This window comes from Protopterus annectens, chromosome 10.part0, assembly GCF_019279795.1.
Source record: "Protopterus annectens isolate FY-2018-M chromosome 10.part0, PAN1.0, whole genome shotgun sequence".
Taxonomy (NCBI): domain Eukaryota; kingdom Metazoa; phylum Chordata; order Ceratodontiformes; family Protopteridae; genus Protopterus; species Protopterus annectens.
The window spans coordinates 1,194,570,530-1,194,596,818 of record NC_056744.1 but is presented as its reverse complement, the minus strand read 5'-3'; the positions used below and the strand labels follow the sequence as shown (position 1 = coordinate 1,194,596,818).

General features: G+C 36.5%; 1 protein-coding gene across 2 annotated transcripts in view; it reads right to left on the bottom strand.

The window, feature by feature from the left end:
- Positions 1-17,203, bottom strand: part of TSPAN1 (tetraspanin 1) — a 167,163-nt gene extending 149,960 nt beyond the window's left edge. The window contains exons 1-2 of one of the 2 annotated variants that reach the window (XM_044085944.1): positions 17,061-17,203; positions 16,430-16,499 (exon numbers count right to left, since the gene is read on the bottom strand). In XM_044085944.1, the coding sequence (XP_043941879.1) occupies positions 16,430-16,486 (57 nt within the window). In that variant the 5' untranslated portion in view covers positions 16,487-16,499; positions 17,061-17,203. The remainder of the gene's footprint in view (positions 1-16,429; positions 16,500-17,060) is intronic. The other variant, XM_044085945.1, reaches the window with a different exon arrangement.
- Positions 17,204-26,289: the final 9,086 nt, after the last annotated feature.

Genomic DNA, 26,289 nt, shown 5'->3' with positions numbered 1-26,289 from the left:
GATGTATCTTAAGTACACTTTTATTCATGAACATGGGATACTGTCAAATGCTTTTTGTAGTAAATCCATGCCATACTTAGATTCTTCCCCTTTTTGCAGTTCTCCACTATGACTTTATTTAACAACAAATGATCATTTGTTACATATGACTTTTTTATTGCTCTTTTATTCTATTGCCATAATTGTGTTTTCTTCTAAATGACTATAAACTCTGTCAGCATCAATTCCAGTGTATAGTTTATATGTTGTTGGAAGGCAAGTTATTGGTCTATAATTTATTGGGTAGCTTGCAGGTTCACTCTTAAGTAAGAGCATTTTTTTCCTGTTATTAGCCAGGTTGGTATCATTTCAGGGTGTGCATATAAATAGTTCTTACTCATGGCTAAATTTTCATGCAAAGATGTTAATACTTTTGGCCAGAAATCTTCATCTGGGCCTGGGGTTTTCCAGTCAGAGGCTTTTCTTAACTTTGTTTCAATCTCTCTGGCTGTTACTTCATCCCATTTCATATCCTGCACCTTTGAACTTCTTAGTCTTTCTTTTAGTTCTTTTATCCAGTTAGCATCTTTGTTATGTTCCACATGATCTTCATAATTACTTCTCCAAAATGTATCTATTTCTTCTTTTTTTGTGATCTTTCAATTCCTTTTACATTGTTTCCCAATTCTCTATAAAACTTTTTGGGTCATCAATAAATTGCTTATTTTGTACTTTTTTATATTTATCTGTGCATCTTCTAAGTTTTCCTGTCTGTGCTGATATGTTTAGCTTATTATTTGCGACTCTGCATGATAAATCCTGATTTGTTATAATAATACAGTAAAGAGAAAATGGAAGCATTTGATAGAGAAAGTTTCACTAAATAGTCAGTTGTATAATGGCAAGTGCAACTTAAAAGACAGTGTGGAAGTGCTTGTGTACATGTGTGTGGGTGTTTTGAGATGAGAGAGTACCATTCAAGTTCAATAAATGCTTGCATCTCTCATATACTGAATCATAACAGGGTAGCAATAAAGGGTTTTTGGTAATCACAAGGCAGTTACTACATTACTTCAAAATACTAAGTGCTATTGGCCTAGATACATGATGAGCAAGAGCTGAATGTGATTCATTAATAGCCAGTGCAGTAGAAGGGGTATGACAAACTGGTTTAGATTAATATCCCATTGTTGGTTTAAGACAAAGAGGTATAATCAGTTGAACGCTGGTTCCTCATCATATGTATGTGCAACACTGTCAAAAGCCTCAGCCATTTACTTGGAAAAATAATGTAGGTGTATATGTGTACCTCTAACTACTTAGCTATATATACACATAATGTGCATACATGCTGTATTTATCTATAAAAATATCTATATGTATGTGTATACATATGTGTGCATGTATGCATATATTTTATCCTGGAAGAGGTTCCCTGGTTCGATTCTCAGCTGGGGTGCCTTCTGTGCAGAGTCGGCATATCCTCCACTGGGTGCTCCTGTTTCTTTACACATTCCAAAGACATGCAGTAGGTGGATTAGACACTCTAAATTGGCCAAAGGTGTGACTCTGCATGTGAGTGTGTGTGTTGTGGAACAACTACAGTGGCAGGGCTAGCACTTGGCAGTGTAAACCTTGGCTCTAGATGATTGTCACTGGTGAAGTGACAATCTAACCCCATGTGCAAAAATGGGAAAAAGGGGTTTGTATGAAATCATTGAACGCACTAGACCTTAATTTCAGAGGGCTACACACTGACCCAAACAACGAAAACTGCAAACATGGTATGGCTATCACATTTGCTCAGAACCACATAGCCATCAGGAAAATCACATAATCAAATTGGATTATCACTGAAAGCAATAAGCAGAACAGTAAGATGCTGGAACCTGGCCCAACATTCATTTTCAAATAAGCAAGAGCATTAGAGCATCTCTTGAGACAAACATAGATAGAATGGCTCTATTGCAGACTGATACTTTTTACTGTGGATCCCAAAACTGCTGCTTTTGCAGATATTCGAGTGGAACAGATCACATTACTTGTTCTTGCACAAGGAAGAAATTTCAAAGTAAAAAGAGATATGACTGCAATTCAGAAATAGTTGTGTACTACTCAAAATGTTTGAAATGCCAAGCCTTCTATGTGGGTAAGATTATCAATAAGATTAAGATAAGAATTTCCCAGCAGTTGTCTGATATTCATCACAATGTCACTAGGACTCCTCTTGCAAAATATAATCAAGATAATCCAGTCCACAACAACCTTAATTTTCATGTTTTATCCAACACAGACAAAACTGAACTTGATGATAATAAAGATGTATTGTTAGAAACAAAAGAGAGCTTGAATGGCAAATTCACATAAATGCCTCCATGAAACCAGGACTTAATCCATGCTGCTCCATCAAGAGCATGTTGCAACTTAAGAAAATCAACCACAACCTTTTTCTCAGCTTATAACCCTTGCTCAACAAGAAGAAGGAGACCGTGGAAGCACACCGACATGAATGAAGGGAAGTGACCACAGCTTCCAAGGAAACAATATGTATGGTTTCCAACAAGCCATGACATATACCTTTCTAGCTTCTCATAATTCCAGTTTAGAATAGCCACCTCTAAGCATCAACCAGCTGAATACAGGGACATGCTGGACTCAGCGAAAAGGAATTGGCATGTTTTTTTAACATTTTTCAGTAGTTACCTTAAAGGATTTGGACTAGTCTAATTTTGTATTTTTCATCCGTGTTTCACAACACACAGAATTATTTCAGAAAGCTCACTAGCTATGAATGAAAGTGCTCTTTCTGACAATGTTTAAGATGTTCTCACAGAACACCATAAAAGTGAACACAATCCTCATGGCACAGATGTTGCTAGATGTTTTTGATACGAGTTGCTCCAAATAAACAGGCACCAACCAATCCCTATTACCCCATAAAATAATTAGCTTCTTGCTTATTTTCCATAAAAAATGAAAATAAAGAAACTGGTATTGGTTCAAAAATAATAATGATCCAAAACAAACTTTTATGTTAGTGTGTATTTGTTTAAGCTTTTGAAACATGTGCTTCATGCAAGCTATGCAGTAGACTATAAGAAGTTTCAGATTTCATTTTCATATAGAACAATACAGACAGGAACACATTTATTCAGCATGCCTGATAATTTTAGTTCACAGATGGCTTTGTTTATGCACATATCTACATTATATCCATCATATTAAAAATTACTTGCTAACATTCTTGACTTACAGTTTGTTTTATAAATGAATACTATTAATCAACTAACAAGAGACGTCTGAGTTTTATGCTGAAAGTTTATGGTTTGAATACAAGTCAGAAAGTAAGGTACTTAATCTTTAGGGTCAAAGAGATACATCATTCAAAGTTTACAGGTTTCATAGCTTGACTTATTCTCTTAACAAAATGAGAGGATCTTAGTTATGTGATTTAAAATGTGAACACCAATTATGACTAGAGTATAAGGGACTATATGATAAAAGTAAATGATAAAAATTTTAGCCATTTATAAATTTAAGAGAGCTCTGACTGATTCTTTATGAAAGTGTGTGCTGAAAATTGAATCTAAGGATGCTGAAAATTCTGTTCTGTTGGTAGATATATGGTTATGCAGTGAAGATGTGTTTAAAACAGAACAATCTAGGTCTGTAGCAAAGCATGTGCCAACGTTTGTTAACTGAAACTATTAACTGTAGACACACTATTTCAAGTATGGGAAAAGGGCTAGATGTTGTAGTAGTGAAGATAACACTGATATACCTGTGAAAACTGCAAAAACATTTTAGTAATGAAAATGAATGCATGTACAATAATAAATTATCAGTAAGATTAGATGAGACAGACTTCTGCTATTGTGCTATGTCAATGTTAATTAAGTAAAATGAGTCTTTGATGGAAGGGAGCAAGCAGTATCGACTACTAGTTTCAGATAGTATCTTCATACTTATAAAGGAAAGGGTTTGGCATAATGGTTAAGGTCTTCACTTCACAGGCACAAGATACAAGGTTTGATTCTGATTTAGGGTTACTGACTTGGCTTAAAATGGTCATTCAGGGCAGTTAGCCTAGTATTCACCTATGAATCTATTCACATATGAACCTGTAAAGCACAGTATGTGTGTGACTCAAAGACCCTTCTTTAAAAGTAGTTGAGGTAGTATGTAATCATTAAAACAGGAAACAGTATTTCATTACCTTACTAATAAGACAAACTGATTATAAAGTAGAAAATCCTGTTTTTGTGGTTCCTAGTTTAACATGACATGATACACTTCTGCCCTGCATGAAAATGGGAGATAAAGCACTCATGATATGAGTACAAGAAAGATCAAACACTATGTTAATGATATAAAAGGATACAAAGGGAAGAAGAACCTGCATATTCCCAAAATCCATTTAAAGAGATGTCAGCATACTTACGTCAGAACAGCCTGTGGGAACACAAACAGTAGAAGGAAAGGAAAGGAGCTGCACAGTAAAAAAATTGTCTGAAAGTGCAGTTGAACAGGAATTAAAAATGACTATCAGAACTGAAAGGAAGGGATCACTTACCAAAAGAGTGAATTCACAGGGTATGAAGTTAAGAATAATGAAAATGCAAATCCTGTGCAGAATTCTAAACGTTTTGTCAAGCTAAAACAGAAAGACTTAAAGAATGAGGACTCTAAAAAGCAGGTGAGTGTTGAGAAGGAAATGCTTAACAATAAAAAAAACTTCACTAGTATAATTAATTAGAAGACATGTACATAATTTGAGTTACTGAATGATTTATTGTATGTCAGTGTAAGTCAGAAAATGCAGGTAAGGGAAAAATCTAAGCAACCAGTATCTTTAAGCGTGATAAAGAGGTACAACTGAACATACAATCTTTACAAAGGCAGAGCAACCTAGGAAATAAAAATAAACTGAAAAAAGTAGTGTTCACTCACAATGAGACAGAAGAGAACAACATAAAGGAATATGAATATGAAAAGACTGGAATAGTGTATACTGGGAAGCAAGATAAAGTTTAAACAGAGCTCTAATAATATTTTTCTTTAGCCAAGGTTCATAAAGAAAAGGAAAAAGAGAAAAAAATGGACTAGTTTGAAATAGTAACTAACACTAAAGAATATTGGTATGACTGCATTTCTTACGTGGGGAGTTAGACATTTAGACTCCAGTGCCTGTAAGGCAGTGCCTTCTTCCTCCTGATTGACAGACCCTGAGAAAGCTCCAGACCAGGTTGACCTTTAGGTGTGCCAAACAAAGCTTAAAAAGGCACAAAGGGTAGAATGCACTTTGAGCAGACTAAGGAAAATACAAGTTTTGTAGGAAAATAAGCTGAATAAAATGTTTCTACTTCTTATACATAATTTGAGTTACTGAATAATTTATTGTACATAGTAGGTAAAATCAGAAATGGCATATAATGTCTACTATTAGTGCCCAGGCCTTTCATAAACCTAGTGATGAGCTTATCACATAGTCATTTAGTAGGATGCAAGAAATGGATAAGACTAAAATATGGACCCCAGCAAGACTTTACTGGCCAAGAATAAAAAAGAAGCTGAGAACATCTTGTTTAGATTCCCTGAATGTGAGATGACAGCACCTAACTCAGGCTACAAACATCATTTGATGTTATTGCCTGTCATAGAATTACCTTTTGAAATATTGCTAAGGACATTGCTGGGACACTGGGTCACTGGTAAAATCCAGTGATGGGTTTCAATATATCTTGGTTTTGGGCTATTCAACTAAGTATTCAACTGAGTAATATTATGGTTAGGATACACTAACTGTGATGATCAACATATAATGGTGCTTGTTATAATAACGCCGCTTTGGGGATCCTCAAAACATACTTTTTTCTTCAACATTTAACTATTTGGGAAGCAGTCGCATTTGGTCTACCATTTTGGGCACCATTTAGAAAGTTAAACCAAACTAAGAACTTTCGTTTTGGTTAAACAAGAAATACAGCTTTGGGGCGCCATTACAAGATTGAACTGAACTAAGAACTTTTCGTTCTGGCTTATGGTTCACCCTGGTGGAAATATTGCTATCTCGATGGTGTGGATATATGACTTCTTGGGACTGTTGCTTAACTGTTTTTTCATAATATTTAACATGACATTTTGATATAATAATGCAGTTATGAGTTATGGTGGAAAAATAATGAGTTATATATGTTATATGTTATATTATATATGTTTTGGAACTCAAAAAAAAATATATGTAACATAAGCTCACACTAACCACACAGGTTTGGTTTTGCCATTGAATTGTGGATTGTTTCTTTATCAAAAGAGAGTTTGATCTAGGGTATAAAACAACATATTAGATTTAATCAAGGCTTCAATATTTTAGCATCCTTGTATTTTTCTTAAAGGGACACTTGGACCAGTCATACATATAGTTGCTATATGCTTTAATTTGAACCATACAAACAATCAGTGTGTTCATTTTGGGCAGGACTTCCAGCACAATCTAGATATTTTTGTATGCATATATTTTAATTTAACAAATTACTCAACTATTCTTGACCAAATCACATATGTAAAACTTTTTCTAGATTCTATATCTTGGTTTATAAGATCTGTAATTTGACCACAATGTGTACAACAGGGCCCACTTATTGCTTATAAAAAAAGATTCTTGGTTTTAGTCACAAAAAGTCATCTGATTTAAATACTATCAGGATTGATACAATTGAAAAATAACAAAACTAAACAAGTTTTAATCAGACATATATTTTTTAAGTTATAAGATACTGGTTGAAACGTATGTTGGCCAGGTATCTTTTCACAAAGGTTGGTTGAGACGAAGGTCTGACAAATAGCATTATATAAGGGACATCTAATGATATATATAGAAATAAATCTAAAGTATAGTAGTTGAGATGAAGGTCGACTACTTATAATACAACATTGTTAAAATAAAAATGTACCATTTTGTTTTTTCAATCCTGGTTCTGAGCATAATCACAGATAGGTGGACCTTTTTTGTTATACTTCATAAATTGAATAGGAAGTACAGGTTACAACCTGTTAACATATGTGGCTTGGTCTTTCATGACAGTTGACTTTTTAATAGGTGGCAAGCCACATATACAATAACATCTGTTATACATATATACATACATTTTTGTCCATTTTGTGCCATACTTACTTGCAGAAATGAACAGTGTTGTTGATTTAAAAGGCATCTTACAAGGTTTATCAGCAGATAAAGACAATTTGGAAGCTTTTGACCTCAATTTAGTTGGTCCTAGTGATTCTCATATAAACAATGGAGATGCTAAACATTGCTGTGGTATACTTTTTCAAAAGATAACCAGAAATATGAAAACACTAAGAGCCAACATCTGGCATTTAAAGCTATTTAAGGCATATAAATTAAAAAATATCACACCCCGGGGACTAAGGATTTGTATCCAACCCCTAGTGAGTCTGATTGATTCCTAACTATCCAAAGATTGGGCAGATGCCCAACACCAAGCTTCAATGCTATTTGTTGATGCTTTGATTTCTTATTTTGAGCGTACAATTGAATCACAGATTGGTGAGATCCACAGCAACTGCCTTGAAGCTAATATCTTTGAGTCAGAAGAGTTTTACAAAGGTTATCTAACAAACTTGGCTAAAGATCTAGCAACACTTGAACAACAATTAATCAAAAAGAAAACATATAAATTCCAGCGTGATATTACTGATTACGAAAAGGGAAAACCATTTGTCACACAGAAAAATGTTAGGTTTTTTGACCCCAACAATAAAACTAGTAGTAGGAGAAAAAGACCTAGGTCTATTCTAAGAAAGAATAACCATACTACAAGTGGCACTTCTGAAGATGACACATCTTCAGCCACAGATTATGATGGCCCTTCTAACCAGGCATCCCCAATGGCTAAGGGAGGGTGGCCTAATGGTTAAGGTGTTTGCCTTATAAACACAAGGTGCAGGGTTTGAGTCTCACAAGGGATAATTGGCTAGGCTTAAAATGGCTCGCAAGGGCAGTTAGCTTAGTATGAACCTATTAAGAGAAGACCATCAGACCCTTTAGACCCAGGACACATAGAGGTGGTAGAAAACACAAACACAGGTACACAGAGTTTACAAATGCTACTACATAAAATTGTGAGCTAACAAATAATGTGTACAATATATCATCTTTTGGATTGTCATCTGTTCACAATAAATTGTTAAACAAGGGTCTAAACTTTGTACAGATTTCCTTTGTTCCTGAACATACATTGCTTAATGATATTAATGATTTTTGCAGGTTGATTAACCTTAAAATATTTTTTTCAGATGGTGACAACTCTCAAAGATCCACTGGGTTTAAATTTGGTAAATCTGATTTCCAACCACCAATGGACAAACATGTAGCCATATTTAAACAATGTGTCATCAAAGATCTACATTTCAGTCTAGGCTACCAACCTGCCAAACATAATTTAACCTTGGAGGAACAACAAGCACTACAGGAACTTCGTTCCAATCATGATATAGTGATTACACCAGCAGATAAGGGAGGGGGCATTGTTATTACGGATTACTCCATGTACCAAGCTGAAGCCCACAAACAACTGTCTGATGCCCGATTTTACATCAATATGGTCCTTGATCCAACATCTAATTTCAAAACACATATTGATTCTTTTCTGGATCTAGCTACTGAGGAGGGGATCATTGATAAACAAACATGCAAACAACTAAAAGTTGCTGAACCAATTCCTCAATATCTATACTTAATTCCCAAAATTCACAAATATCCTACTAATCCCCCTGGCAGGCCGATTGTTTCTGGGAGAGGGTCACTCACTGAACCACTATCGGCATTCCTTACATATTATCTTAAACCTCTATTACCCATGATAAGATCAAGATTACAAGATACCACAGAATTTTTAAACATAATTCAGGATACACAACTGGAATCAGACTGGTGGCTATGCACATTGGATGTCTCTTCACTCTACACTAGCATCCCACATGATGCAGGCATATCAGCCATTTCCTATTGGTTAGACAGATCTCAATTGTACACCACTGGTTTTAATAATTTCCTCATCAAACTAACAGAATATGTGTTAACCAAGAACATTTTCTATTTTGAGGGACAGGTTTATTGGCAAGTCAGGGGTACTGCTATGGGAGCATCCTTTGCTCCCATATATGCAGACTTATTTATGGGATTCTTTGAACAGCATTTTATATATGACTCTTGTAACAATCACTACATGGAACACTTAGACATTTGGAGACGGTACTTGGATGATTGATGGATGGTGTGGCGGGGTGATAATATACAGGTACAGGATTTTGTTAAATATCTGAATAACAATCCATGGGACATTCAGTTTACTTTAAATCAACAACATGAAGAAATTGTATTCTTGGATGTGACAATTTCTCACCAAGCTGATCACACTTTGGCAACTAAGGTACACAGAAAATTTTCCCCAATACAATACACTTTTACATGCATCCAGCTATCACCCCCGCCACATCATCAACAACATTCCTAAATCCCAGTTCTTACGGATGAAACGGATTTGTTCCTCTGAAGAAAACAACTCTGAATGTGTAAGGGATTTGTCCAGCAGTCTCATAAGTCGAGGATATAAGACACACCATATTAATCAAACCATTAACCAGATCAAAGATGTACCCAGATCTACACTATTACAATACAAACATTCACAAGATGACAACCAATCTATTGGATCTCAGCCCATCAGATTTGTTACCACATTTGGCAGCAATACACCTTCTTTCAGAGTCATCATTAACAATCACTGGGACATTTTGAAGGCCCATGAACACTTAAATGAAATACTACCTGACAAATGTGCTTTTTCATATCGTAGGGGCAGAACCATCCAATCTTATTTCTACAAAAGATACAAACCATCTACATCCATTCAAACTACTTTATTTGGTGATCCTCTGGTAGGATGTTTTCCCTGCAATCACTGCAGCGCATGCAGACACATTTCTAAGACCAAAGAATTTTCTAGTAGTAATACCCCTAAGATATACCAGATCAGAATTTTTGGCAACTGCAGTACTGACTGGGTGGTCTATCTGGCCACTTGTACATGTTCTTCTTCTATGTGGGTCAAACATCAAGACCACTGGGACACAGGATAAATGAACATCTCAGTGCCATTAGAAATGGAAAAATTTCCAATGCCCTATACAAACATACCCTAACTCACCAAACGGCGCAATTTAAATTTGTGATTGTTGACAAAATTGGTTTGCATAGAAACCCTAAAGCAGGCTGGCATGACAAATTAAATTATATGGAATCCTCATGGATTACCATGTTAGGGGCTTAGTTTAAACCTGGTCTAAATGAAATGGAGTAATCTTTGTCAGCTTATTGTTTCATGCATCTTTTGCAATACATGTTTATATTACATTATTATAATAGTATTATAATTATATTTAAGTCAAGATTGATGGTAACATTTTTGAAGAGCAAAACAAGCTCAGAGATCTATGACTTATTCCCAACAAATGTGATAAGTTTTTGGTGTATATACACCTTTAAATGATTTGGTATATAAGGATTGACCAGGATGTACTGTTAAATCACTATTTTCTCTTTTTGCACTGAAGAAGGCTAAAAGATAGCAGAAACCGGTTTGCAACACAAGGATTATATGGAATAAACTTTGCCATGAATAAAATATGTTTTAGCACTTTTCCCCTTGTGCTGGTTCATTTTTTGGTTCTACTATTCAACTAAGTAACCTGAGGCTAATCCTCAATGTTAGGTTAATGTTAATGTTATAGCTAAAATAAGCTAGACTTATTATTTTACAGAATAGAGATACAAAGGAAATACTCACCTACAAGAGGACCCATTTTTAGCAGAAAAATGCACCAACTGTGTCATTGCTTTAAGATCAAGCAAAAAAAATCAGTGTACCATCCACATACAGTTGGATTAGTGGAACATTTTAATTGAGCATTAAAATCCACGCTGGAAATGTAATTGAGAAAGATGGTCAAAACTAGCACCAGTTAATGCTACGCCTCCAGTTTGCCATTAGAGAAGTAACTCAAGCCTCAACAGGTTTCAGCCCTTTTGAGTTTTTATATAGCAGTCACCCTCACTGACTAATAGATATTGCCAGGAAAACTTGAGAAGAAGAGAAAACACTATTTAAAAATACCATAGAGCACTATACTGATTAAGAATAAGCTGAAAGTGATGATGGCTGCCCATCAGATAGGCACACATGGAAAAGAGTCCAGACCACCCAACACTGGGCAAAAAAAAAGAACTGCATGGACCAGGGAATTCAAAGCTGGAGACCTGTTATTAGTTTTGGCCATCTCAATAGAAAACAATTATTTAGTTAAGTGATAGAGTCCACCTAAAATATTAGAAAAAGTAAATGTTGCAAACTATTGTTAGACAGACTGGTAAGAAAAGGCAGGAACAGATATACCATAACAACATTCCAAAACCACAGAAAGGGATGTAGGTCTCTGTAGTTAATGTAATAACAGAAAACTGATAATTATATTGAAGAAAGCAAATTGAACTCTGGGCCTTGCAGTGTTAGTAGATGGCACACTATGTATGCAACAGATATGAGATAATGGAGTTTCTGTTAAGAAACAAGGAAATGTTTTTATAGCTACCTGGTAGATAAAAGCTGACTCAACACCATATTGAGACCATTTAAAAAGAACAGGATAACTTAAAACCTTACAGAATACCAGAGTCAGACATAAAGAATATGAAAGGAGAAGTAAAAAATGCTTAAGATGGGATTTATACAGGAGTCAAAAAGTGAATGGAACAGCCCTACTGTGTTATTTCTAATACCAATGAAATAATCAGCTTCAGAATTTATATGAGGAAGCTGAACAGTATTTCAAATACATATTTCCAAATGTGATAGCTACCCTTTGCCTAGGAAAAGTAAATGCAAAAAAAAAGGCCGGGTAAGGAAAAATTATTGACCACCTTCAGTCAGACAAATAGATACTGGCAAATTCCCCTAATATGTGAAACTATGAAAAAACAGCCTTTTCTACATCATAGGGCCTATTCCAGTATACTGCCCTTCCTTTTGACCTACATGGTGCTCTGTAACTTTGAAAGATTAATGGATAGAGTCTTAAACCCCCATGTCATATATGCTGCTGCTAACCTAGATGTTGCCATAATACATTCTGAGGACTTAGACATGCATCCAGCTAGGGTACATGAGGCACTTGACTCCTTGAGATAACAGGTTAACTGTTAATGCCTCCAGAAGCAAGTTAAACAAGGCAGGGTATGTAACAAGTTACGGAACTGTTAGGACCCAGAAAGTAGGGGAATTATTAGGATCCTGAATGAAATATTAGAAGAATTGAGAAATTGGCTTATTCTCAGAAAAAAGAAGCAGTTGAAAGGATTCTTGTAGTTAGCTGGTTAGCTGGTATTACTGAAAATCTGTACGCCATCTTTCGGCAATAGCATACATTCTGACATATTTGACAAAAGGGAAGATGCTTCTTAAAGTAAAGAGGACACTAAACAGAGTTCAGTTTCTAGATTTTGCCAGACTGTAGTTTACACTGGTGCATCAGATATGGGCCTAATAAATCTCTATCTTTGCTCAACTTGGCCAGTACTGTCGCTCCTTTTCTTCTTTCTGCTATGTATTCAAAAGTCTCTTTTTCCTTATTGCCTTTTTCATACTTTCTTTTAGCTGTAGCCTTTGTTGTCTTTCCCATTTTTATTGCATTTTTGCTAGCCTCCTTGTGTCATGCCTCCTCTACCTCTCCACCCCTTCTTTTCACTCTCTAATTTGCCCTCCCCCCTATTCTAAACCACACAATAGTGTGATTGTTGTTGGCTAATAGTGCCTTAACATGAACACGAATAATATTATTTGGACTGGTAAGGACAATGTCCAGAATTCTATCCTTTTTTACAATCCTGCACCAGCTGGTTGAACCATGCATTGTCAAAGATCATAGTCAAATCACAGAGTCTCTCTATCCTGACTTTTCCAGTCTGTTCCTGGCAGATTCAAATCCTCCAGGACATCCTACCATGTTCTTTTATTCTTTTTCCCAGTGTACCATTCTCCTATATTGTCCTGTCTGGTAGATTATATGCTATATTTTCTACCAGCTCTTCCCCAGTCTCTATACTAACTGTCAGGGTACTTAAGCTAGCTTTTAACCCTGGATGTACCCTTGCCACATTCCCTCTTTGGTATTCTTCTTCTTTCTCCCTGTCCTCATATCTGATCTCCTCCTTTATGCAGATGCCTACTTTTCCTCCATCATGTCCCTAGACTATCATGTCTGGTTATCCTATACCTACAAACCTGAAATGTCCCACCCCCTCATATAACTTACCTATATTTTAGTGATCCCAACAATGCCCATGCTCCTCTCCTGCATTACTGCTTGCATTTCCCCCATCGTCCAGCCTATATTCCCTACACTTCACAGTTGGACTAGTAAGCCATGCTCTAAGTCACCTGTGTTTGTTCTTCCGCTATGTCTTACATCTTTACTACCTCCTGTGTACTGCATAAATAGCCACCCTTCTGTTCTGCTTCTGTTATCCTTCCTTTTCTCCCTTCAGCTTTGTTTAAAAGTACAGTCGTTGAGAGGTACCTTTCTAGTCCACCACTAGGCACAGCTGCCCCTTCCAGGATAAGAAGGAGCATGTCCTTTGCAGATAGCTGTTGCTCTGGCTCCTCTATTCAACCTTCCACTTCTAAGCCTCTATCCTTTGTTCATTATCATGTCCAGTCATTATATTCCATTGCACTCTATAATCCTCTCCTTTTTGTGTGTAATGACTGCTGATACAGGAAACACGTTTGAGAATGCTACCCACATCCTCGTCTCCTGCCATCAACCAGCAGATGTTTGGTCACTGTTCCATCTGTTGGGGTACACATAGATGATGAGAGGATTTAATCTAACAGTAGTATTCAACAATGACAGAAAAAAAAGTTGCCTCTTTAAATTATTAACCTCCTTATTTTTTCATTATGATGCTTTTATACTGTTACTTGTAATTCTGATTGGATGACTTTCAGAAAATGTTATTCTTATGCTTTGCCCATCTTATAATTATCCGGGCATATTTATTAAGTAACCTGTTCCCTGGATCAGCCATATAAACTACTCTGTTCTGAGGATCTTAAACAGCAAATTAAATGTAATAACTAAGGGACAGCCTACAAAGAACAGTGCAGCAATAATTCCAACCTACATCTACAGCATGACTATCTTGCAAAGAGGATGTGACATAATGGAATACATTGTGCAACTAATTGAATAAAAATATACTGCAGTTCCTTTTCCTGTTATTCATGTACTTGACCAACAATATTAATTTATCTTTTAAGAATACATTTTTATAAATATGTTATAGTCCTTCCATAATCTTAAACACATCCACCCACTTGAATAGGCTCACTCACACACACACACACACACACACACACACACACACACACACACACACACACACACACACACACACACTGCCTGCTTCTTCATTTCATCCATGGTAAAATTTCTGGGATACACCTTGACTAGCCTTCTGGGATATATCTGTGTTAGCTCTCTATCACTGAATCATACACAGAGATTGTCTACTTTTAGATATCTAGCACAGACAAGGATAACACTCAAGCTGGACCCCACATGAACAAGGTTTGATTGCAGTTCAAGTCGCTAGAAGAGACTTCTGTGGAGACGGTGTCAGCAGTCAATATCAGCATGCTTATTTTTGGGGGGGAGGGATCTTAGGGAAAGACCTTGTGGTGCATAACATCTTGAATGACAGACACAGCAACAGTCTGCATCAGGGCAGTGCAGTGGACAAATCAAGTGGGATTCAATGTGAAAAATTATATACCTGGCAACAATTGTATTGCTTCTGCAGTGTGTGAGCTGCTAGTCCTCTAAGAAAATGAGGAAAATAAGGGACCCACACTTAAAAAAGTGAAGTGCCAAGTATTGATGCTGCTTCAGTGGGTCAATTTGTAGTTCCCAGCCTGGAGACTGTTGTTACAAATATGTGATGATTAGAACAACAGTGAGAGCATTAAGAAATTGCTAGGCACAATGTAATTAAGGCAATGAAATGTTTATGCTTGTTCAAATATAAAGCAGGCCTGGGAAAGGATGAATGTTACCTTTCTAAGACACCACATCGTAGGTGCTAAAAGCACTCTTCACTGACTGACTGCTTAATCTTATTCTGAGTTGGACTGCCACCAGAAAACAAGCATGGCTGATTCCAGCTAAAGCAGCTTTGCCTGTTATACCTATTTACCGTACATAAGCTAAACTATTTTCAGCCTGGATTTAAACGGTGCCCTTACTGTGTCCCTGAATAAGTATAAACTAATACAAGACACACCTAGGTTTGAATCAAAACTGAAAAGCAAATGATTTTAACACATAATTCTTAATTTGGATAGGCATTTTAAATAATTCTTTAAGTTGTCTAATTTTATATTTTTTTAAGTTATAGCAAAGCAAGAATGACAGTCAATCTCAAACAAGTGTCAAGAATCCTATAGATGGGCTGTGTATATTTGTACATAGTTAGAATCCTATACCATACGTGAAGTTTCACAGAAGGTTTATTATGAGGAAACACACAATTACACTATTGTTATTATGGTTTTATGAAGTGCGCATTTCCTGCCCTTAGTACATAGAAAAGCTAAGTAAAGGAAACACTACATTTCTCACAGTATTTGTAATAAGCGAAATACACTGATGTACGCACTCCTGACGTTGCTATACATAACAGCGGTTTATTTGGGATTTTACCGTTAAACAACGACCAAACGCTTACCGTAATAAAAGTAAACCAAGAAGAGCTAATGAAGGTTCGGCTGGTTTGGACAGTAATGATTGTGAAAAGTTGCAGGGCACATTCATTCCTTTATCAAACAAAGGTCTTGGGTACAGTAGGATTTGATGATTACAAAGCACAACAAAACATATTTCACAACCAAAGAGCATGCACAGTTTGCGCCTAAATTCTGGCAAAAGTGCAGCTCCTCTTTATTAATGCCAGTTTTTAATACAAACACGCGTATAAATAGAGAAATAGATGGGGCTCATACCCGTATACCTCTGGCATCGGTCATCATAGCTCAATCCAAAACATTACCAGGAAACGTTTTAAACAATTATATTACTGAATTAAGAAACGGCATCAGATATTCTTTAATAAATAAGCTAGACTTTTTTTCTATAGAAAAATACAATTTATAGCATAATGTCCGACAATGTAGCAAAGGTACAGTTGCCATTGTTTGGTTGCATCTTGAAAAAGGTGACAGGTAAAACTTATAAGGAAATGCGGTTTTCTATAAAAATTAATGGCAGTTGTCAGGTAGTATAGGAAGGTGGTATTCAATGAAAAACTGATACTTACAAAGATGATGGCGTTGAATAAAATCATAAGCACTTTAATAAACGTGAAGCACCCCATTTTCTGTGTCTACCTGAAAAAAACAAAATCATGAGATCAAAATGTTTTCAAATGTTAGCCCAACTTTTCAGCTGTATAAGATTCAGAAAGGATACAAGCTGTGTGATTAGTGTCGGTATTTAGTTTCATTACTTCACTAGAGGAAGGGTATATTTTCTGAAAAAGCAAACATGATGTAAGCAGACAGGGTGTCATTTTCTCCTAGTCTACCTCCCTAGTAACAGGGTGACTAGTTAAACTATTACAGTGTCATTTGTGCTTTTAGCTTCTTTTTTACTAGCAAGTTTCTAAATTAAACATTAAAAATGTCGGGAAAAGTTCATGTTTGCAGCAGTGACACAGCTGAGAGAATCACAGTGTTCTATAGTTCTTCCCTTGCACCTAGTAAGCAAACTTTTTTTATTGAGGAATACACAGAAGAACAGTCATATAACACAAATAAGAAACATTATCAAAGCTGGATATATGCATTCTCTAGACTGCATTCTGTCTGCGCTGCCAAGCAATACAATGTAATACAAAAATAAACAAGCAACGGAGAGATGATCGGAAAGATCATAATACAATCACTTACCGTTAACTATCTAAGTAAAAAAGTTGCGTTAAGGTACACAGTGTGTAAGGAAATTAATAAATCCTTTTTGAAAAGTACTGTCGTTGCTCTGCTTAGCTAGCTGCCCTCTGGATGCTAAACTCAAAAGTTTATTGAAGTATCTCTAATAGGAAATCAGTTCCGCCAACCTAGACGCCAACCCATCCTGCAGCCAATGAAAAGCCAGCGTGATCTCTCCAGCCATTCAGGAGTCCTTAGGTACTCCGGGTATATATGGGTGTGGTAACTAGAATTTTTAGAAAGGTTTAAAAAAAGCAGGTGAATAATAATAATAATATGTACACTTTGGACGGGATTATGAGTTGCTGACATCACCACGTCTGTAGGATCGGGAATGTTAAACTCAGGTCAAGTGTGGCTGTGGATGTTTAGCAAGTTGGAGAAGGTGTGGAGAAAGAAACATACTCCAACCTGTCATCATTAAGACTCACAGCATACTCGTTAGAAACGATCAGTAGTGTAGAAAAGTATCCTCAGACTAGCGTTCTTTTTTTGGACAGTACTATGTGCTAGATTTCATATAAACAGAACGTGCACTTTTGCGAAATAAAAGGTGTTAAATAACTGTCTTATGCAACTATTAAAGAAAACGCAGGAAATATACTTGTCCTAAAATATTTGCCATTTTTTTCGCAGGAGTTGGACACAACCTCCCAAAGAGGGACTGTATCTGACTAGGGTTACCGTTATTCTGTATATAAAATACTATATCTGACAAACAGGAGCAACAGGTGGTGTGTATGTGTGTGACACACACACACACACACACACGATGGTGGTCTGTTTAAACTTTATATATAAATAAATAACTCTTATTTTTTAAGAACAGAACTAAATTTATGCAAAGATAACTGGGACGTCAAGATTAGCATTTGAAAAAAAGTTGTTTAATTTAATTTCCATGCTATTCTGAAAACAAAATGAAAAAAAAAATGGTGCCTGGTACAATGTTAGACAAAAGATGAAGTTAAAAGACAATATATACTTGAGACGTATTTCTCAACGCTATTCCTTTATGTAAATACAGCAATAAATTATCCAGAAAAGGAATCAGGGTGTGCATTAAGAACTGGCTATGTTCCATTAATAAGGAAACAGAACGAAGGTGCTGGTAGGTTATGTAATGCATTCCAGGAAGGCGAAAAGAAAAATAGACGCGTGTTGAAAAAAATGTTTTGTATTATTCTTTTCTTTTAATATTTAATGTTCATCCGCATTTAGTAAAACATTCTTGGACATTTATTTTCAAACGTGGATTCGCTCATTAAAAGCACAAACTTTAACAGAGGTGTACGCTTTGTAATACGTAACAGATGAAGATGTTGTGAGGTAGCACTTCTGATGCATGTCTCAGTTGTGAAACAGTGCTACTCAAAATGGTGAACATACACCACAGAAATTATCTGTATTAACAAGGGAATTCACAGTATGGTTAAATGTGCTGTTTACACACACATAAGTGATGTTGGTAATGAAACAGTTCAGATCTTAACACCAAATATGTGATAAACCCTCATCACAGCGGAAGAAGGGCATTTTTCAGAATCTAAACGATGAACCAGTAAAATTAATCTCAGCTGAGAAGTTTGTCTGAGTCCTTAAAAAAAGAAAAGGAAAAAATCAGGGACAATTCTCAACAGAATAAGGAGCACATCCAGAAATAATTAAGGACAATCGGAGAGACTTTGAAAACATTAGTACTATTACCCCGAGACATTGGCAGAATAAGAGAATGTGAATTGCTATACATTTTCTGAAATAAAACAAGTCTGTACCTGTAATTACTGCCATTATTTTTAAGTACTGTATAATTCACCACTTTTTCTCCAAAAGTAAACCAATTTTAGGACGGATTAAAAGGTACAAAACTAAAATCAAATCCAAAATCAGGGATAGTCTGCGAAGATCTGTACAGCTGAGAAATAAGAAAGGTATGTTCATGATTAGTACTTGAAAGTGAACTCTGCTAGAAGAACATACTAGTACTCCATCAGATGATACCCGAGCACAGAAAGTACACAGAATGCGACTCTAGTGCCCTCTAGTGACTCTTTCTCTTTCCGATTGTTTGGTGAGTCCGAACATGGTGACTTGAAAGGGTGCACAAACAGAAAGTCGTTAGTTAGCAAATGGGTACCGATTTACTATACGTGCTTACCTGCTTGCAACACACTTTATCGAGGCCAATTGTTCTAATGTCAATTGTCCTAATTCCCACTAGTCACACCTCTCACTTGTCCATTTTTTTTTTTTTTGCAGAATGACCAGATTTTTTGCCTCATATTTTTAGTCTGTTCTTCATAAAATTTGTGGTTTCCTGGCAAATCAGAGGATTGGAGTCAGTAAATAATGACACACATCTGAGTTTCAGACTTCAAATCCTTCAGAAAATGTTTAACACACTTTCTGTTATTCTAGATTCTTTCCAAGTTTAAGAGCAATATTGAAAATTTCACCCTATTTTTGGGCCTTTGTCCCCAAAATATTTTAGGCGTTGTCCAAATTTCTTGTGCTAAGAGATTGTGAGGTATGAGACCTCCCATCATCTGACCCTACCCAGCTACATAGCCCTCCCAGAACCTTAACCCTTAACTCTAAAATTCCCACGCTGTCCCTAATCTTTATCATCGCACTCCCCTCCCTAAGCCTAATGTCCCTGATTTCTCCCTAAACCTAAAACTCTGATCCCACTCCCTATCTCTCGACTCCCCTCCTGCTCCTTAAACCTAAAGTTTCTGATCTCTCTCTAACCCTAAACTTCCTTCCCGCTCCCTAAACCTAAAGGTGCCTCCTAAACCTAAACTCCTCTCCTGGTATCTCCCTAAAACTCTAACCTACACTCCCAGTCCCTCCTGAAGGCTGCTGCACTAATCTTGCCTGAACTCACCTATTGTGTTTGGGCTAGGCATGGCAGCTTTATTCTCTCCCTGGGGTTGCCACAGGTCACCTGTCCTGAACATGTAGTCAAGTTTGAGCATGAGTGGCCAACGCTGTGAGCTATAACACATCCTAGTTTCTGGCTGCGATATAGTGGTATTTAACTGCCTGAGACTCAAGTGCTTGTAGTACACATTTCCTCATGAAACATATCCAGGGGGATTCAATAATGCTATATGGCTCCCTTTCTTGCCACTTCTTATAACAATTAATGCAACTCTTTTATTGCTGGAGATGCCTGTGTTTTCCACTGCTTAGTATGAGCCTTTTTTTCAAAAGTAACAAGATTAGACAAGTAGTGCACATTTATTCTATTTTGTGGGAGGAGAAATATCCAGGAAATAAACCTTCATGAATATGCAGACTATTTTAAGGCAGAATTCTAATATTAACGCTCACAATTCCCTTTTAAATAGAACAGGACCCAAGAATATGTACATAGGACCCCATATCCACATTCCAATATCTCCAGCACTCCCAGGAGACACCTGTAAATATTGCAAATAATTTCCTAGATGTGTAAATGTTACACTGAGGATATATTCACTCAAAAATATGACATTATCTTGGCTTGCTGCATGACTTGGGGACTTATACTCAACCTTCCAGGACTGGATTTAGTTTGGAAGAATCTTATCATAGTCCATTCTGCCCTCATGTTTGATACAGGAGAGCTCTTTCTGGTCTGGCAATTCTACAAAATTATGTATTCACTATATGACCTTGTTAGGAAATATTAAACTATTTCAGGGGCTGAGACCCTTGTGGGTATCACCTTTAATTTCCATCCACATTACTCCCCATAACTCATAAGGAGATGACATGAAAATCCCAGGGAATCCTGGTTTTGTTGTTGTGAAGCAACTTTTTCTCTTTGTTCTAGATGCTGACAAAATTTATCTTTGTGCCAATAAAATAAATAATAATGTTCTGAAACTCATATCAAATATCATTTGGTAAGGTCTAAAAAGTTACTCAAGGCCCATTTCCAGTCCATCCATTTACCAATTCAGGCCATTTAAAACATCAGTAAAAAGTGTCAGCAATCAATCTTCTATGTCAAGATAATGCAATATATTAACTATTTCCAGGAAAACATGTATCAAGGGAAGACACACAAGCTGAATATTGTTAGCAATACAGCTTGACAAAAAAAAAAAAAAAAAAAAAAAAAACAAGGATATCAAACCTCCATAAATTTTCTTCCAGAAAAAAATGGGGGGGGGGCATTCTCCTTAAATTACTACAACAATGATTACCTGGAATCATTTAACACCAGCAGTAAAATGTTGGGCTGATACTCTGTCCCCAAAATCTTGAGGCAAAACTTTCCATTTTTATTTATGCTTTGCTGACCAGGTTAGCCCCACTATGCTAATAACCATTTTTTTTCAGGGGAGACCTAAAGTAGTATTTATACTACTAAGGGAGATTGGGAATTTGGTCGGGCATTGGGGAATTTTCTGTACTGTTTTAGATAAGTGCTTTGGGATATTTTACATTAACCTGAGCTACCAGCAGCTCAAGCAGAAAGTCTTGTCCAAAGGATGACACACTCAGGGGTGTAGATTTCCTCTTATGCTGTGCTGCAGTGGGAGCACTCAATCTAACTGCTGTTGGAATACAATCCCTAGCCTTCTGCGCTAAATGTGAATGTGCTACCTGTTCCCCCACTGACACTTCCCATTTATTAAAAAAAAACTCCTGACTCTTGGCCAAAGCTTACCCATATGTGTATGAGACTATAGCTTGTGCTGTCATCATCTGAGTCATACTCTCAAATAATGAAGCTGTGTAGTTTCATAAAAAAGGGAAGTTCCTCTTTAATCCTTCTAATGGCTGAAAAATCCAACTTAAGGCTTGAGTTTTAGTTATACTGACTTCATAACCAGCTAAATTTTCAAACTTTCCCAACAAATCAAATAAAGAAACCATCCCCTTCTCTATTTATATTAAATGCACCTAAAATCATCCATAAAATGCATTAACTTAACCTCCATTATTCCCCCAAGAAATTTATTCAATGCCAGCACTCTTACAGCAGCTGCCATATTCCCCTGAACCAATGATGCTTCTTAATTATTTCAAATAAGATCAAGAAGCTCCTCTGAAAACATTTCAAAGTCCATCATAAATAAGGGTCTGCTACCTGTGTTTATGTTCTAGCAGTTCTTGATACACTTGTTCATTACCACTTTCACAAAAAGAGAATTTCAACTCCCACTAGCCTGATCTTACTTAACTACTTAGCCCCCAACCCTGTTAAACTGTATTAACCCTACCAGAGCCTTAACTCCAACCCTAAAACTCCCACCCAGTTCTTAATCAGAGTTCTCATTTCTTAATCCTAAAGTTTCACTCCCCTACCACAAACCAAAAATCTGCAATCACCCCTTAAACGTAAACCTCTACTCCCCATCCCTAACCATAAAGTAGCCAATTAATCCCAAACCTAAAACTCTAACCTCCTCCCTAAGCCAGAATTCCATAATGGCTCCTTAACTCTAAATTCATTTCCAGTTCCCTAAACCTAAAACTCTTTTCCTGCTCCCTAACCCTAAATTCCCCTCCTGCTCCCTAACTCTAAAGCTCTTCTTCTGATCCCTAACTCTAAAATTCCCTTCCCATTCGCTAACCATAAAACTCCCTTTTGTTCCCTAAACCTAACCCTCCCCCTGATCACTACTCTTATCTGCACTCCCAGCCCTCTTCCACTCCATCCCTGGGGCTGCTGTGCATACTTTGCCTGACATTGAATAATGTGTTCAGATGAAGTACTGCAGCTGCTTATATTCAAGTTGGAGTATGAATATTAGCCTGTATAAGCTACAAGAAACTCGAGTCTGTGGTCTTTGAGCACTTGAGACTTGAGTCCCTGTAGTAGAACCATAGATAATTCTAACTCACTTTGCAAAAGGCTTTTTCTGCATCCAAACTGATTACCATCAGAAATTACCTTCAACAGCCTTTTACGATTTACAATCTCCTCTGTAATCATTTCAGTGTTGAAAATGTTATTATGTGTTTGACGAACCAGGATAAAATCACAATGCACCATATAAATTAACCTAGGCATATACTGTGATAATCTTGATGCCAAAACCCTCACAAAAATCTAATAATCTTGATTTAACTTCAGTATAATCATATGGCTGCTAGTGTAGGATTTTTATTGTCTTTCAAAGTCAGATATATTATTTCCTTATGGCATGAATAAGGCACCTTTTTTCATCTCTAAGAAAACACTCTAAGACACCATTTAAAACTTTATTCAGAAGAACCTGCTCTCCCCCAGCTGGTATAATTCAGACCAGAGTTTATCTGTCCATTGTGACTTTGTTTTGTAAAAAAAAAAAAATGCTCACTGGTGCTGCTGGTCCTTTTTCCAAAATATAGGCCAACAATCCCCTTACCTCATCTGGCTCCAACTGAAGAAGATCCAGTCCCTCCAAAAGTAACATATGTCTTCATAAAAGGTCCTGGTCAACACCTGAACCAAATATAATCTTTGGTAATATTGGTAATATTGCAGAACCATAAGGCAAAAGAAGCATCAAAAAGATGAACCACAAAAACAGCTACAGATACAGTAAAAGATATTTTATTCACCTCTAGCGCCTCGGCAAATGCCTTCAAGGAGTATATACAAGTTACAAAACAAACACACACACACACACACACACACACACACACACACACACACACATATATATATATATATATATATATATATATGGGTCCACTTTGTAATTTCAAAATACTGAAATCTCGAATTTCAGTATTCCAAAATCACAAAGCCGAAAACCCAACCACAACTCACAGACTTGAAAACTCACAACCACAAAATTCAAAATCCTGTACCCATGCTACACATACAGTACATGTATAAACATACACAAACCCCCACATCCCCACACTTAAATATTCTGAGATCGTACCAACAGTAACACAAACGAAACTCACACACACATCTTACAGTCTCTCAAATGTACACATAGCAGTCACAACACACACTAAACCCCTAACCAACCTACTTACACACACATCCTTACCAAAATTAAGCCCAAACATCCACATTCCGTACCACCGGAAGCAGAAATTCTAAATAACCGAGCTTCGGTATTTTGAATTTCGTGCTTCTGCTGGTTTCGTAAATGTGAGTATTCGGCTTTGTGATTTCAGAATACTGAAATTTGAGATTTCAGTATTTCGAAATTACAAAGTGGACCCATATATATATATATATATATATATATATATATATATATATATATATATATATATATATATACAGCTTCACTTCATAAGCATGTATTGCTGAAATATCGAATTTCAGCAATTCTTGTCCATGAAGCCAAAACCTCTAAATAACAAAAGTGCAGAATCGTGAATAGGACTATGTTGAATTCGCGTTTATGCATTTTTGTTATTGTACGGAAGTGTTCAGCTGGGATGGTGTATGCAGTTTAAGGTGAGTGAGTGTGTGTGAGTGTTTTTGTAACTTGTATGAGTGGGTCAGGGTAGGGAGGTGGGGGTATGAGTGTGTGTGTTGGTTGTGTGTGATTATTTTTTTTTTTTAGTGTTTGTGCGATCTCTGAGTTAGTATATATAAGTAGGGGGTGTGGGGGGCACAGGGGAACTTGCCCCCTGCATATGTGTAGTGTAGGTGTGTGTCTGTGTGGTGTTGTGTTGTATTTCAGTGTTTTGTGGTGTGGGTGTTATGGTTTGTGTGTTGTGTGCTGTATGCAATATATTTGATGTTGTGATTTTGTGGTTGTGAGGTATCAGTGTTTTAATGGTTTCAGCTTTATACTTTCGCTATGCTGAAATCTGATATTTCAGCATTTCAGTAATATAAAGTGAAACCATATATATATATATATATATATATATATATATATATATATATATATATATATATACATATATATCACTACTACTAAATCCCGAATACTTACAATACCGAAGACCAGAATCCCGAGACCAGATAACCGAAAGACGAGAAGACCGGAAGACCAGAAACGCAAACTTTAAAATACCGAACACTACCCTAAACATACACCACACACATACACACACCTTCACCCAAAATACAAACACACAAACCTACACTACATAAAAGAAGGGGGCAAGCCCCCTGCACCCCACACCCCCCCCCACTTAAATATTCTAACTCCAAGGCCACACTATACAGACAAACACACGAAAACACCACCACACACCTACACTCCCCGCACACACATCACAGTCACAACACAGACACTAAAACCCCTAACCAATACAACCAAACATAGATACTTACCTAACCTCCTGAGATCTCCGTACTTCACGGTTTTGAAATTCGCGCTTCTGATCTTCCGGTCTTCTCGTGTTTTGGGTATCTGGTCTTGGGATTCTAGTCTTTGGTATTTGGGATTTAGTAGTGATCCTATATATATATATATATATATATATATATATATATATATATATATATACACACAACCCCACACACACCCATCAATAAAACAATTAACAAAAAATAGTTAATTAAATATTTCCAATTAAAATCAGTATTTAATCCATTAGGACTCAGAGTAGCATACTTTAGCATAACTAAAGCTTCCTTGTGCAACTCTGAGCCCTAATGGATTGAATACTGATTTTGACTTTGTAACTTGTGTATACTCCTTGAAGGCATTTGTCAAAGTGCTAGAGGTGAATAAATATTGGTAATATTCCCTGAACTCAAAATTTCCAACAGATTTTAAACCACCTGACTAGTCATTGCCCATATCAACCCCTCAAAATCAAAATGAGATATATAATCTAACTCTGCTTCAATTATTTTTAAAAGCTCTTTTTTCTCAGTTCTGTTTCCCCCATTGGCTCTTCATCACCCTCAGCATACAAGTCTTGTTTCAATATTTCTGCAAATCTCACTTTAATTACTCTTTAAAAACTTCTCAACAATTCAAAGTATACCCAGCTCTTCTGAACACAACTTCTTCCCATTTTTTTGTTACTGGCAGTTAAACTATCTCCAAAAGTAAATACAGAACAAAGTGTTACACTCCCAGTGCTTTAGACTTATACTTTCAGCATTAAGACAGTAGCAGCATAACCTGATATTGTAATAGGATATTACATCTACCATATGTGCCATATACATTAATGCATTTGAGTCAATAACATTTTGTCCATTCTTGAATATCTCATAGGATCATAGGAGTTTACTTGGCTAATGGCCCCAGGGCCCTTACAAGCCTAGCCA